The sequence below is a fragment of the Carassius auratus genome, chromosome 7, assembly GCF_003368295.1.
Source record: "Carassius auratus strain Wakin chromosome 7, ASM336829v1, whole genome shotgun sequence".
In the NCBI taxonomy this organism is placed as follows: domain Eukaryota; kingdom Metazoa; phylum Chordata; class Actinopteri; order Cypriniformes; family Cyprinidae; genus Carassius; species Carassius auratus.
Window position 1 is genome coordinate 571,804 of NC_039249.1, and position 12,880 is coordinate 584,683.

The following is a 12,880-nucleotide window of genomic DNA, read 5'->3' on the forward strand; positions in this document are numbered from 1 at the left end:
TTAATGAAGCTAAGAGGAAAAAGTTTTGTGCACAAAGAAAAAAATTATAATAATTTTAGTAATTTGTCTCCTCTGCGTCACCCTATAGTGTACACAACATATGAATGTGTGTATGTGGATACACTGTTTACATTCAGATCAAAGTATAAACAATGTATCTGTATACAGTGCTGTGGACAAAACAGTATACATTGTTTACATGTGAGATACTCTCCAATGTAGCACTAGGGTGACACGAAGGAGACACTTTTTGGGTGAACTATCCCTTTAAAGAAATGTTAGTGCTTTTTTGTTGAAAACAAGTGTTGTTTGCCCTTGCAAAACTCAACAAGATGCATAGTTTGAGGAATTAATAATGTCTGGATGATGCACATGCTAAACTGTAATGCTAAGTGTTATTGATGAGCATTGAGAAAAAGACAGGTACATTTTATTATATTCTGTCTGTTACGCTCCACGCGTATTCTGTTTTCATTGATCTGTGCACGCCGGTGTATTGAGCATGTGTCGGTTGTTATGCTCATTATCTTCTCTGTCTCTAGTTTACTCTCTCTGCTCACAGGTTGCTGTGATTGGCCGAGTTGGACGTCAGTCATCATCAAGGCGCCGCTTCAGAGCCAATCGGAGGCTGCCCAGCTGGTTAAAACGGGTTATGTGTTCATTCATGCTTTCTCTCCGGAGCACACTGTGAACTCCTCTGTGGTAAATCGAGCGTTTTATAGCGGAATGAGTTTATCTGCTGTAAACTGAGGTTTTGACTGTTTCTGCCCGCCAATTAAGTTGTGTGCTATGTGCTTTGTGTTTCTAAGTATTTGTTACGCCTTAACATGGGCGAGATTAGTTTGTGTCTAGCTTTTTATTCGCTTTGAGATATCTGTTAAAACTGCCATTCTGGGAAGAGAACGCAGGTTAGTATATCGCGATATACACTGCACCCGTAGCCGATGATTTGTTAGACACACTAGGTAAGGAGTGAGCGCCATCCTTTGTATTTCTGTTTTATAGGTAATTTAGTTAGGGTGCCGGATGCACTGAAGATTTCGGTTTGTGTTCTACATTTTTGTTTTGGTTAGATTAGGTTTAGATTAAGGATATTTTTGTTATATTTTGTTCTTTCCTTTAGGCGCCACTTTTTGTTCTTTTCCCATTTATTGTTTGTTTGTTGTTTGTCTTTGTTTATATCACATTGTATTAAGCGCACATTATTGTTGTTTTGACTGGGTCCAGTGGCCTTTTGGCTTGTTGAGAATAAAGCCCAGTCTAATTTTCCCTTTAAAAGAGTCTGTCATGTGTTCTTCCACCATATCCCCACCTTCAGCAGTACGTTAATATATAAATGTTGCGGTACATGCCCTAGACAATTTCAAGTACGTAACATTAAATGGGGGCTCGTCCGGGATCTTTAAATTCTATATATATATATATTTTCCAGAGATATTAATTACTGCTGGTGTGGATGGTGGAATATCCATGTTCAGTTTTTTTTGAAGAGATAGTGTTGTGTGAGGTGGTAACTAGTGTGTGGGGTTTAAAACCTTAGTTTCAGAAGTATGGCTGATTTTGATTTAGACACTTTTGTCAGTGCACCTACAGTTGAGCAGTTAAATAAAAGTAGAAAAGATGACTTGCTGCGTATTGCTGCTCATTATCAGATTGCTGTTTCAAGGCAGCGGCTAAAAAGAGAGATTAAGTATACTGTGTCTCAAAAGTTGGTGGAGCTAGGTGTTTTAGTGTTGCCTGCAGTAGTTGAAGGTGTTGGTGGTCGCCCTGGCGAAGCAGAGCGAGGTGGAATGGCTGAGGTAGAGGATTCTGGTGCCAAGGCCGCTCTGCCGCCCTTTGAGCCTTTTTCTCCGGGCTCTGCTGAGTCTGGAGAAGGTGATGTGCGGCTTAAAGTCCGCTTAGCACGAGTCCAAATGGAGTCGCGTGAACGGGCAGAAGATCGTCGGGCTGATATGGAGTTTCGACTTGAAGTTCGCCAACTCGAAATTGAGGCGGAGACTCAGGTTAAGCTGCGTGAGCTTGAATTGAGTGCAGCTAAAGTGACACCGGATCCAGTTGTGCAACCCTTACAGCCAGCTGATGTTTCGACGGGGGCTGGCTCGATGGGGACCAATTTTGATGTCAGTAGACATATTTCTCTTGTACCGCAGTTTCGTGAAACAGAAGTTGACTCCTATTTTAGCGTGTTTGAGCGGATTGCATCAACTCTTCACTGGCCTAAAGAGGTTTGGCCCTTGCTGTTACAGTGCAAGTTGACTGGTAAGGCTCAAGATGCTTGCGCTACATTGTCCGTAGAGGATAGCGTGAATTATGAGGTAGTGAAAGCTGCAATTTTGCGTACATATGAGTTGGTGCCAGAAGCCTATAGGCAACGGTTTAGAAGCCATAAGAAACATTCCAGTCAGACATATGTCGAATTTGCGCGGGAGAAAGGCATTTTATTTGACAAGTGGTGTACTTCGAGTAAGGCAGAGGATTTTAAAACCATGCGAGAGTTAGTTATTTTAGAAGAATTTAAAAATTGTATACCTGAGCGGGTTGTCGTTTATTTAAATGAGCAGAAAGTAACTTCTTTGTCTCAAGCTTCTGTCCTGGCAGATGAATTTGCATTAACGCATAAAAATGTGTTTATTCCTGCACGTTCTGAGAAAACGGTGTCTCTTCAAGTGAATTCGAGTAGTTCATCACGACCAAAATCAGTTAACTTGAAGTCAAAGGAAGATCGGGAATGTTTTTATTGCCACAAACCGGGGCATTTAATTGCTGATTGTTTTGTGTTAAAACGAAAACAGTCGAGTTCTGTACCTAAGAGTGCTGGATTTGTGAAACTGGTGGATTCTGTTAAAGTCGAACGTAGTGATAAGCCTGATTCTAGCTATGCACCTTTTCTGATGGAAGGGTTAATTTCCATTACTGGGAATTCTGCGGAACAGATAAGAGTTAAAATGCTGCGTGATACTGGGGCAATGCAGTCTTTTATTAGTGCAGAAGTACTGCCGTTTTCTGAAAATACTTTCTGTGGCAGTAATGTACTAGTACAGGGCATAGAGATGGGTCTCATTAAAGTTCCATTGCATCAGATTCACCTAGAATCAGAACTGTGTACAGGTTTTGTGAAAGTAGCCGTTCGTGAACGATTGCCTGTGAATGGGGTAGAATTTATCCTTGGCAATGATTTAGCTGGTGGGAAAATCATGCCTTTGTTGGAAGTTTTTGATAATCCAGTTGCATCAGATCAACCTGATGAACTTTTGAGTTCTTATCCTGACACTTTTCCAGTTTGTGTGGTGACGCGAGCTCAGGCTTGTAAGATAAATGCAGTGGATGATTTGGGTACATCTTTTATGGCACCTGTTTTTATCAGTGACGTTTTAGCTGATGAGAGTAAAGCTGTAGAGAAATCCCTTGTTCCGAGTTCCTTAAATATAAATCTGTCTGTGACACGCGAGAGACTTATTTCTGCCCAAAAGGAGGATAAAAGTCTTCAAAAGTGTTTTGTTGCTGCTGTTTCTTCAAAGACTGCTCAAGAGAGGAAAGTTACATATTATGTGGAGAACGACTTATTGATGCGTAAGTGGCGCTATGATATTGCAGATGATTCTGAATGGGGTAGTGTGTATCAGATTGTGATTCCTTCCTGTTACCGACAGCAAGTTCTATCTTTAGCTCATGATCACGATTTGGCGGGACATCTAGGAATTAAGAAAACTTATCACCGAATTTTGAGACATTTCTTTTGGCCTAGATTAAAAACTGATGTCACACAATTTTGTCGCACCTGCCACACCTGTCAGATCACCGGCAAACCGAATCAAGTCATTCCGTGTGCTCCACTTGTTCCTATTCCAGTGATAGGGGAACCATTTGAGCATGTTATCGTCGATTGTGTCGGCCCTTTGCCTAAGTCTAAGACCGGTAACCAGTTTTTATTGACTGTAATGTGTACTGCGACTAGATTCCCGGAGGCAATTCCATTGAGGAAGATTACAGTACCTGTTGTAACTAGAGCACTGGTGAAGTTTTTTTCTACGTTTGGTTTACCGAAAATTGTGCAGACAGATCAAGGCACTAATTTTCTTTCGAAGATCTTTTCTCAGGTGTTGTCCAGTTTAAATATTTCCCACAGGGTCGCAAGTGCCTATCATGCTCAAAGCCAGGGGGCACTTGAGCGTTTCCACCAAACGCTGAAGGCAATGCTCAGAAAGTACTGCATGGATACGGGTAAGGAATGGGATGAGGGTGTACCGTTACTTTTGTTTGCGATCAGAGAAGCAGTTCAGGAAAGCCTTGGATTCAGTCCTGCTGAATTGGTATTCGGACACACTGTCAGAGGACCCTTGAAAATGCTCAAGGAGAATCTTTTGTCTTTAGAGACTAATCCTAAAGTGAATGTGATAGATTATGTGATCAAGTTCCGTGAACGCTTGCATAAAGCTTGTTCAGTGGCAAGGGAGTCACTTGAAGTTGCTCAGAAAAAAATGAAGTGTCGCTATGATCGTAAATCTGTACAGCGTACCTTTAACAAGGGCGATCAGGTGTTGGTGTTGCTGCCTATGGTAGGGTCTGCTTTATCCGCACGATTTTCTGGACCGTATGAGGTGGTGAGAAAAATCAGTAATACAGATTACGTTATCGGAACTCCTGATAGGAAGAGGAAGACTCGTGTGTGTCATGTGAATATGTTAAAGACTTTTCACAACAGAGAAACTGTCCAGAATGTGTTACTTTCAGATGAAATTACTGTCCCTGTGTCATCTCCTGTTTTAGTAGCTTGCACGGCTGTAGAAATGACTGATCCTGAGGACGATGGAGTAATCTTACGTCACACTTACCAGCAATGTGCTCGACTTACGAATTCTGAGGTATTAACTAATTTTGCATTTCGAGTGTCTCATTTAACTGAACAACAAGGATGTGATATTATGCAATTGGTTAATGAATTTCCAACTTTGTTTAACGACGTACCTTCTCGTACTACAGTGTTAGAGCATGATATTGATGTGGATGGTGCTGCTCCGATCAAACAACATGCGTATCGCGTGAATACAGCAAAAAGAGCTCTGATGCGGAATGAAGTTGAGTATCTGTTAGAGCATGGATTTGCTCAGTCCAGTTATAGTCCCTGGAGTTCTCCGTGCTTATTAGTGCCAAAGAGCGATGGTACTGCACGATTTTGCACTGACTATCGAAAAGTAAATGCCGTAACTGTACCGGATTGTTTTCCACTGCCGCGCATGGAAGATTGTGTTGATAACCTTGGTTCAGCTTGTTATGTCAGTAAATTAGATCTGTTAAAAGGTTACTGGCAAGTTCCTCTTACGTCTCGTGCTTCTGACATCTCCGCATTTGTAACACCTGATAGTTTCCTTCAGTACTCCGTGATGGCTTTCGGCATGCGCAACGCACCAGCCACTTTTCAACGACTCATCAATATTGTGTTGGCTGGGGTGCCTAAGTGTAATGCATATCTAGATGACCTAGTGGTTTACTCTACTGACTGGTCAGAACATGTGTTTTCACTGCGAACTGTTTTTGAGTGTCTTGAGAAAGCATCGCTGACCTTAAATCTAGCTAAATGTGAATTTGGGCAGGCCACTATCACATATCTTGGGAAGGAAGTCGGTCAAGGTCAAGTGCGCCCAGTAGAAGCAAAAGTTACTGCTATAGTCGAGTTCCCTGTTCCCACCACCCGACGTGAACTCCGTCGATTTTTAGGGATGGCTGGCTATTATCGTGGTTTCTGCAAAAACTTTTCAACGATTGCGCACCCGCTGACTTCACTTCTTAGTCCATCCCGAAAGTTTTTATGGTCTGATGAATGTCAGTATGCTTTCAACTTGATCAAAGGTCTTCTTTGTAATGCACCCGTTTTAGCTGCACCAGACTGTGATTCTGCTTTTAAACTCGATGTAGACGCAAGTGCCGTTGGTGCTGGAGCTGTGTTAATTCAGGAAGGTAAAGATGGTATTGATCATCCTATCTGTTATTTTTCCAGGAAGTTCAACAGACATCAGTTGAATTATTCGACGATCGAGAAGGAGGCACTAGCACTCTTAATGGCCCTTCAATATTTTGATGTGTATGTCGGATCGAGTAGTATTCCAGTCATGGTGTTTACAGATCATAACCCTCTAGTTTTTCTGTCACGTATGTATAATCTGAATCAACGGTTGATGCGCTGGTCTCTGATTGTACAGGGTTATAACCTGGTAATCAAACATAAGAAAGGCGTCGAAAATGTTATAGCTGACGCACTATCTAGAGTTGCTTATTGCGGGATTTGATCACTGTTTGAACAACTATATGTTTGATCTATGCCATATAGTTGGTTCTTAAGGGGGGAGGTGTTACGCTCCACGCGTATTCTGTTTTCATTGATCTGTGCACGCCGGTGTATTGAGCATGTGTCGGTTGTTATGCTCATTATCTTCTCTGTCTCTAGTTTACTCTCTCTGCTCACAGGTTGCTGTGATTGGCCGAGTTGGACGTCAGTCATCATCAAGGCGCCGCTTCAGAGCCAATCGGAGGCTGCCCAGCTGGTTAAAACGGGTTATGTGTTCATTCATGCTTTCTCTCCGGAGCACACTGTGAACTCCTCTGTGGTAAATCGAGCGTTTTATAGCGGAATGAGTTTATCTGCTGTAAACTGAGGTTTTGACTGTTTCTGCCCGCCAATTAAGTTGTGTGCTATGTGCTTTGTGTTTCTAAGTATTTGTTACGCCTTAACATGGGCGAGATTAGTTTGTGTCTAGCTTTTTATTCGCTTTGAGATATCTGTTAAAACTGCCATTCTGGGAAGAGAACGCAGGTTAGTATATCGCGATATACACTGCACCCGTAGCCGATGATTTGTTAGACACACTAGGTAAGGAGTGAGCGCCATCCTTTGTATTTCTGTTTTATAGGTAATTTAGTTAGGGTGCCGGATGCACTGAAGATTTCGGTTTGTGTTCTACATTTTTGTTTTGGTTAGATTAGGTTTAGATTAAGGATATTTTTGTTATATTTTGTTCTTTCCTTTAGGCGCCACTTTTTGTTCTTTTCCCATTTATTGTTTGTTTGTTGTTTGTCTTTGTTTATATCACATTGTATTAAGCGCACATTATTGTTGTTTTGACTGGGTCCAGTGGCCTTTTGGCTTGTTGAGAATAAAGCCCAGTCTAATTTTCCCTTTAAAAGAGTCTGTCATGTGTTCTTCCACCATATCCCCACCTTCAGCAGTACGTTAATATATAAATGTTGCGGTACATGCCCTAGACAATTTCAAGTACGTAACACTGTCCATCCATTTTCAGGCAGATGATGTTTTAGCTGGTTTAAACACAAACTGCTCTAAAATAAAAATACTTACATGGACTTTTGCAAAAGAAGAAAAACTTCTCTGAGCAGAGCTCATCAGCCATCAGACCATCCTCACCAACAGCAGCGCAGATTTCACTCTCAAAATAATTATCCGGTTGTCTTTGAGCCCATCGTAGAGAAGAGCTAGTGATGGTCTGATCTGTCCACTTCCATGAGTCTCTGAACAGACCGATCCAGATACAGCTCTGATCATCATGGGTCATCGTCCTTAGCAGCTGATTCTCACTCATGTTCTTGACCGTGTATAAGTCTGTGAAGTGTTCTCTACAGAAACTCTGAGCTTGTTTCCAGGACATCTTCTGATCAGTATTTAGTACTGGCCCTTGATCTGAGAAACATCAGAACAACTGATTAACTTATACCTTAATTATACTTAACCTATAGTGCAAGTATGCACTTCATCCACATGTATTTAATTAACCCACATTGGTTTCTGTGGTTTTTGACAAAAAAATTGTGTGTGTGTGAAATGTTATATTTCCAATCTATTTTTATTGTGTTATTTCTGATGTGTTTGAGGACATTTTGTTTCAAATTACCAGCAAAATAAATTCTATATTTGTTATGACTATCTGACTAGATAACAGTCTAGTAATTGAGATGATAAAATTAACAAAAAGAACAATTGGCACATCTGCTGACTGAAACTCAACTAGACAATCCCAGCACAAACGCTTTTGTACAGCCTTTCCAAAACACATCTATGTGTGGAAACATTAATGACCCTAAATATGAATATACATATTCAACAAATTTCAAGAAATATTGGGGTCAGATTGATCCCAAGATAACAGGACGAGTATAATTTTATCAATTAGTGAAAATGTACAGTGTGTGTACAAGTATATGAGTCTTACCACTTTGACAAACAACGACACATTTAATATCGCAGCCTTTGTCGCGCCAGTATCCATTTGAATGAATCATTACACAGTCTTGGTCTCCTCCATAATTATCCGGCTGATTCTCATCCCATCTCGCGTATGTGAGGCGTTCATCTCGAAAAGACCAGCGCCAGCTGTACACGTCATCATAGAGTCCAATCCAGGTGTCAGACAGATAATTAGCCTTTAACTTATTAAACTCGCTCCACTCTTCATCAGTCTGGACAGTGGCCAAGTCAATGTAGTTCTTTCGACAGAAGTTTTGAGCCTCGTCCCATGTTTTATACTCTCGGATCAGAACATACTCAGTGAGTCTATGAGAGTCACACAGAATGACTGAGAGAAAGCCTGTTTAGAAGAAACAGACGCGGGTTAACAAGATTTTTTTATTATCCAACAATTTGCTGAAAGTGTAAACGGCTATTTAGCATTCACATGTGACTTAATGGAGACCAATTTACAAATTGCTTTCTTTAAAACATTCATAAAAACAAAGCAGACTCACCTGAAAACAGAATGAGGTGCATCAGCCTTTGATCCATCACTGTTGAGGATAGATTGGCTTTCACGAGCTAGGACCACGCCACAAACAAGCTATGGATTAAAGGGTAAAGGGAATGGGTTTATGGTCAGGTTGATCAGGGCGTCTCGAATTGATGGCCCAGAGAGACTCAAGGTGGGGGTATCGTCTCGATCGTATATTTAGGACCCCCCAAAACAACCTGAAGGAAAGAGAAATAAGGAATAAGGATGGCTGAATGGATGAGAATGTGAGCGAAAGGGTGGGCTCAAGAGAAAAAGACAAATGGTACGGTATGAGGCGGCCCAATATATATAGATGTTTGGGGAAGTCAGGTGATTGTTTGGGGCGTGACCCCGCTCCCGAACCTCAGCTAACAGCTCTTCTCACTCTCTGGTGAAAGATAGAAGTGTCTAAAGATGCTTTGAAACATACTGTAGCATGACTGAGGGGTGAATGCACACACATTTTCTTTTCCATATTTAAATCAGCATCTTCATTAGTCGTTAACAGCAGACAATAGAAATCCATGGAGCGAAGATTTGCTCAGCTAATGATGCGCATCAAATGGGTTTTTACACAAATGCAGACAAAATTAGAGAAAGAAGGGAGGGATTTACATGAGAAATCATCCAGCACATGTTTGGGAGAAGTTTCAGTCCAGTCCATATGTGGAAGTAGAATAGAATTGTGCTTACTGATGATGATGATGATGATGAAGAAGGCCTGAATCCAGAGACGGAGGGTGGTCAGATTCGCTCACATAAAACATTATATTAGATTAGATTAGACTCAACTGTATTGTCATTACACATGTGGGTACAAGGAAACGAAATACAATATGAAATGAATGAAGTTAGTGAATATAGACAGATTTTAAGTCATGGGCTTTTCACAAGCATTGAATCATTTTAGAAAGTGATACTAAACATTCATTTTTAACTAAACATACATGTCTGGTCAAAGATTTAATAGATGGCAAATTAAAAAAAAAAATAACTTCTGTTAGGTTTATACATTATACTTGTTCATAAAGACAAAAAAAAACTGTCATTAACAATCTTAACATAAAAAAAAAAAAAATCACATACTACATTTTTATTTAAACCTGTTAAACCTGTTTCACACTCAATCTCCTCATGTCTTCTGTCTCTGATTGATAGTTAAGTGTGTTTTAATCATTAAAAGCTCTTTTAGTGTAACAGTACAAACACTTCACGTATCTTCCTGGGGTCAGATCTCTCCTGATTGTGATCAAGTAAAGGTCAGAATAAGGTCAGTAATATCTCCAGATGAACTCTTCCTGGACTGAAGCAGCTCAGCTTTACTTGATTCTCCATCAATCATGTTTTAGAGTCTCAAATCTTTTGTGGAGTGTTTGTTTCCAGAAGCTTTACTTTCACTGTTCCTCAGCGGAGGAATGATCTTCACAAGCCTCCAGAACATCTCACATCTTCTGAGGAGCCTTGATTTCTTCAGCCCTCAATCAGCATTGCATTACATTGCAATTTATGCTTTGATCTCTAAATGAAAACGTCATGTCAAGTGAAAGAACAGCGCTCTCTTCCTCCCTCAATACTCATGACTGAAGTGCCCTTGAGCAAGGCACTGAACCCACAGTTGGATATATAGCTGTCCACTGCTCCTGGTGTGTGTTCATGGTGTGTGTGTGTGTGTGTGTGTGTACTTCTCACTGCTGTGTGTGTGTGTGTGCACTTGGATGGGTTAAATGCAGAGCACCAATTCTGAGTATGGGTTACCACACTTGGCAAATGTCACGACTTTCACTTTGTATTTTAAGTTCTCATGTTTTTCATATTTTAGTGTTTGACAAGCTGCAAGAAAGTTTTTTTTTTTTTTTTTCTGTTTTTAAATAAAAAAATAAATATTATAAAAATAAAAATACTTACTTTTGGTCTGATCTGTCCACTTCCAGGAGTCTCTGAACAGACCGATCCAGATACAGCTCTGATCATCATGGGTCATCGTCCTTAGCAGCTGATTCTCACTCATGTTCTTGACCGTGTATAAGTCTGTGAAGTGTTCTCTACAGAAACTCTGAGCTTGTTTCCAGGACATCTTTTGATCAGTATTTAGAACTGGCCCTTGATCTGAGAAACATCAGAATAACTGTTGGCAAGAACTTTCACCCTTTGCTCAGAAATGTACCTTTAGTACAAACATTATTATTTTTTTTTATTATTATTATTATTTTTTACTATTGTAAAACACAATAACATTTATTATGCTTCATTATTATTTTATATATTATACTATGTTAAATTAATGTAGATTAATAAATGAGAAGACAAGTGTCAATTTTAAGTAAGCTTTGAGTAGTAAATTTCATGTATTTCATATGATAGTGTTTCACAAGCTATTGGAAGGTTGTTTTTTTGTGTTTTTTTTTTTTTTGAAGTGTTGATTTTTGCCATATTGCTTGGAAGCCAGTGGGGGTCAATGGGAGAGTCAATATAACTTCAACACAAAGTTGAAAAATCTTATCCAAAAATCATCTGCATGTTGAAATGTTAAGTCATGCACATCCATGACTGTGAATCCGAAATGTTCACCAAATTTCAAGAATAAATGAATAGTTCAAACAGTATTCTGAGCCCAAAACAACATTGGGACTGGTTGCACCAGCTGGACAAACACCTGGTTTTAAGACTAGGATGGATATAAAATGCATTTTAAGTTGTGTGTAGAATTAGGCATGTTGCAACAGGTGTAAGTATTCATGAAAGGCTGCATGTCTTAGCCCAGCATAAGGCTTACACCCAACTTTGTTACATTTAGCTGGTGTAACTAGCCTCAGCAGAGTTACCTTTTTATATATTTGAATTGCTTTAAGCATGTTTGACTTCAACTCCTCAATACACCATTTCTCTGTAGGAATTAATAAAAGCATAATGTATGCATAAAAGTATATGAGTCTTACCACTTTGACAAATAATGACAAATTTAAGATTGCAGTTTTCATAGTGCCAGTATCTATTTGAATGAAGCATTACACAGTCTTGGTCTTTTCCATAATAATCTGTCTGATTCTCATCCCATCTTGTGTATGTGGGGCGTTCATCTCGAAAAGACCAGCGCCAGCTGTACACGTCATCAGAGATTCCAATCCAAGTCTTAGATCCATATTTAGCTCTTAACTTGTTTAATTTGCTCCACTCTTCATCAGTCTGGACGGTGGCCAAGTCAGAGTCAAGTGCTTTCAACAGAAATCTGGAGCCTCTTTCCAAATTTTACGCTCTCGGACCAGAACATCATCATGTGAGAATGACATAGTAAACGTCTGTTAGAAGAAACTGAGTCAGGTTAATAAGAAAAAAATTGGTTTCAAATGATCCACTACTTTGATAAAGGCAAAGACGATTACAAAGAATTCAGATGTGACTTAATGGAGACAGAAAATTCCAACTTACATGTGAAAAATGTAGGTCCTACAGAGATGCACTTTATTTTACTGTTGTTATTTATGGTATAGATAGCCAAAAGACACAAGACATATATTTTTCAATATTCTCTAAAGCATTCATACAAATAAAACAGATTTACCTGAAAACAAAGCGATGTGATTCAGTAAGACTTCCATCACTGTTGAGGATCGATTAGGTTAGTGAGCTCCTCTCATCCTCTGCTAATAAACTGATGTGTCTAAATTTGATTTTAAATTTAGTATGACTGAGGAGAGAATGCACACCCATTTTCTTTTGTATATTTAAATCAGCATCTTTGTTATTCATTAACAGCAGACAATAGAAATCCATATACATAGATTTGCTCGGCTAATGATGCGCATCAAATGTGTTTTTACACGAATGCAGACAAAATCAAGTTTATTTATATAGCATACACAATGGTAACTCAAAGGGCTTAACATAAAAGAAAGTAAAATGATAAAGAAGAAAACTAATAACAAGAATAAAACAAGCAATTTTAAAACTTAAAAAAAATGTACTTATTTAAAATGAATTTAAAACAGTTAGAAAATATAGTGCAATCAGTTCGGACATTGCACAGTGCTCATTCAATAAATGCACAGTTAAACAGATGGGTTTTAAGTCTAGATTTAAATGTGACTAGTGTTTTAGCACATCTGATCTCT

General features: G+C 39.4%; 1 protein-coding gene across 1 annotated transcript in view; it reads left to right on the forward strand.

Moving 5' to 3' along the window:
* The first annotated feature begins 1,790 nt into the window (after positions 1-1,790).
* Positions 1,791-12,880, forward strand: part of LOC113105347 (uncharacterized) — a 32,643-nt gene continuing 21,553 nt past the window's right edge. Inside the window, exons 1-4 of the mRNA XM_026266387.1 lie at positions 1,791-2,120; positions 2,793-2,899; positions 3,956-5,955; positions 6,463-6,602. Of these exons, the coding sequence (XP_026122172.1) occupies positions 1,791-2,120; positions 2,793-2,899; positions 3,956-5,955; positions 6,463-6,602 (2,577 nt within the window). The remainder of the gene's footprint in view (positions 2,121-2,792; positions 2,900-3,955; positions 5,956-6,462; positions 6,603-12,880) is intronic.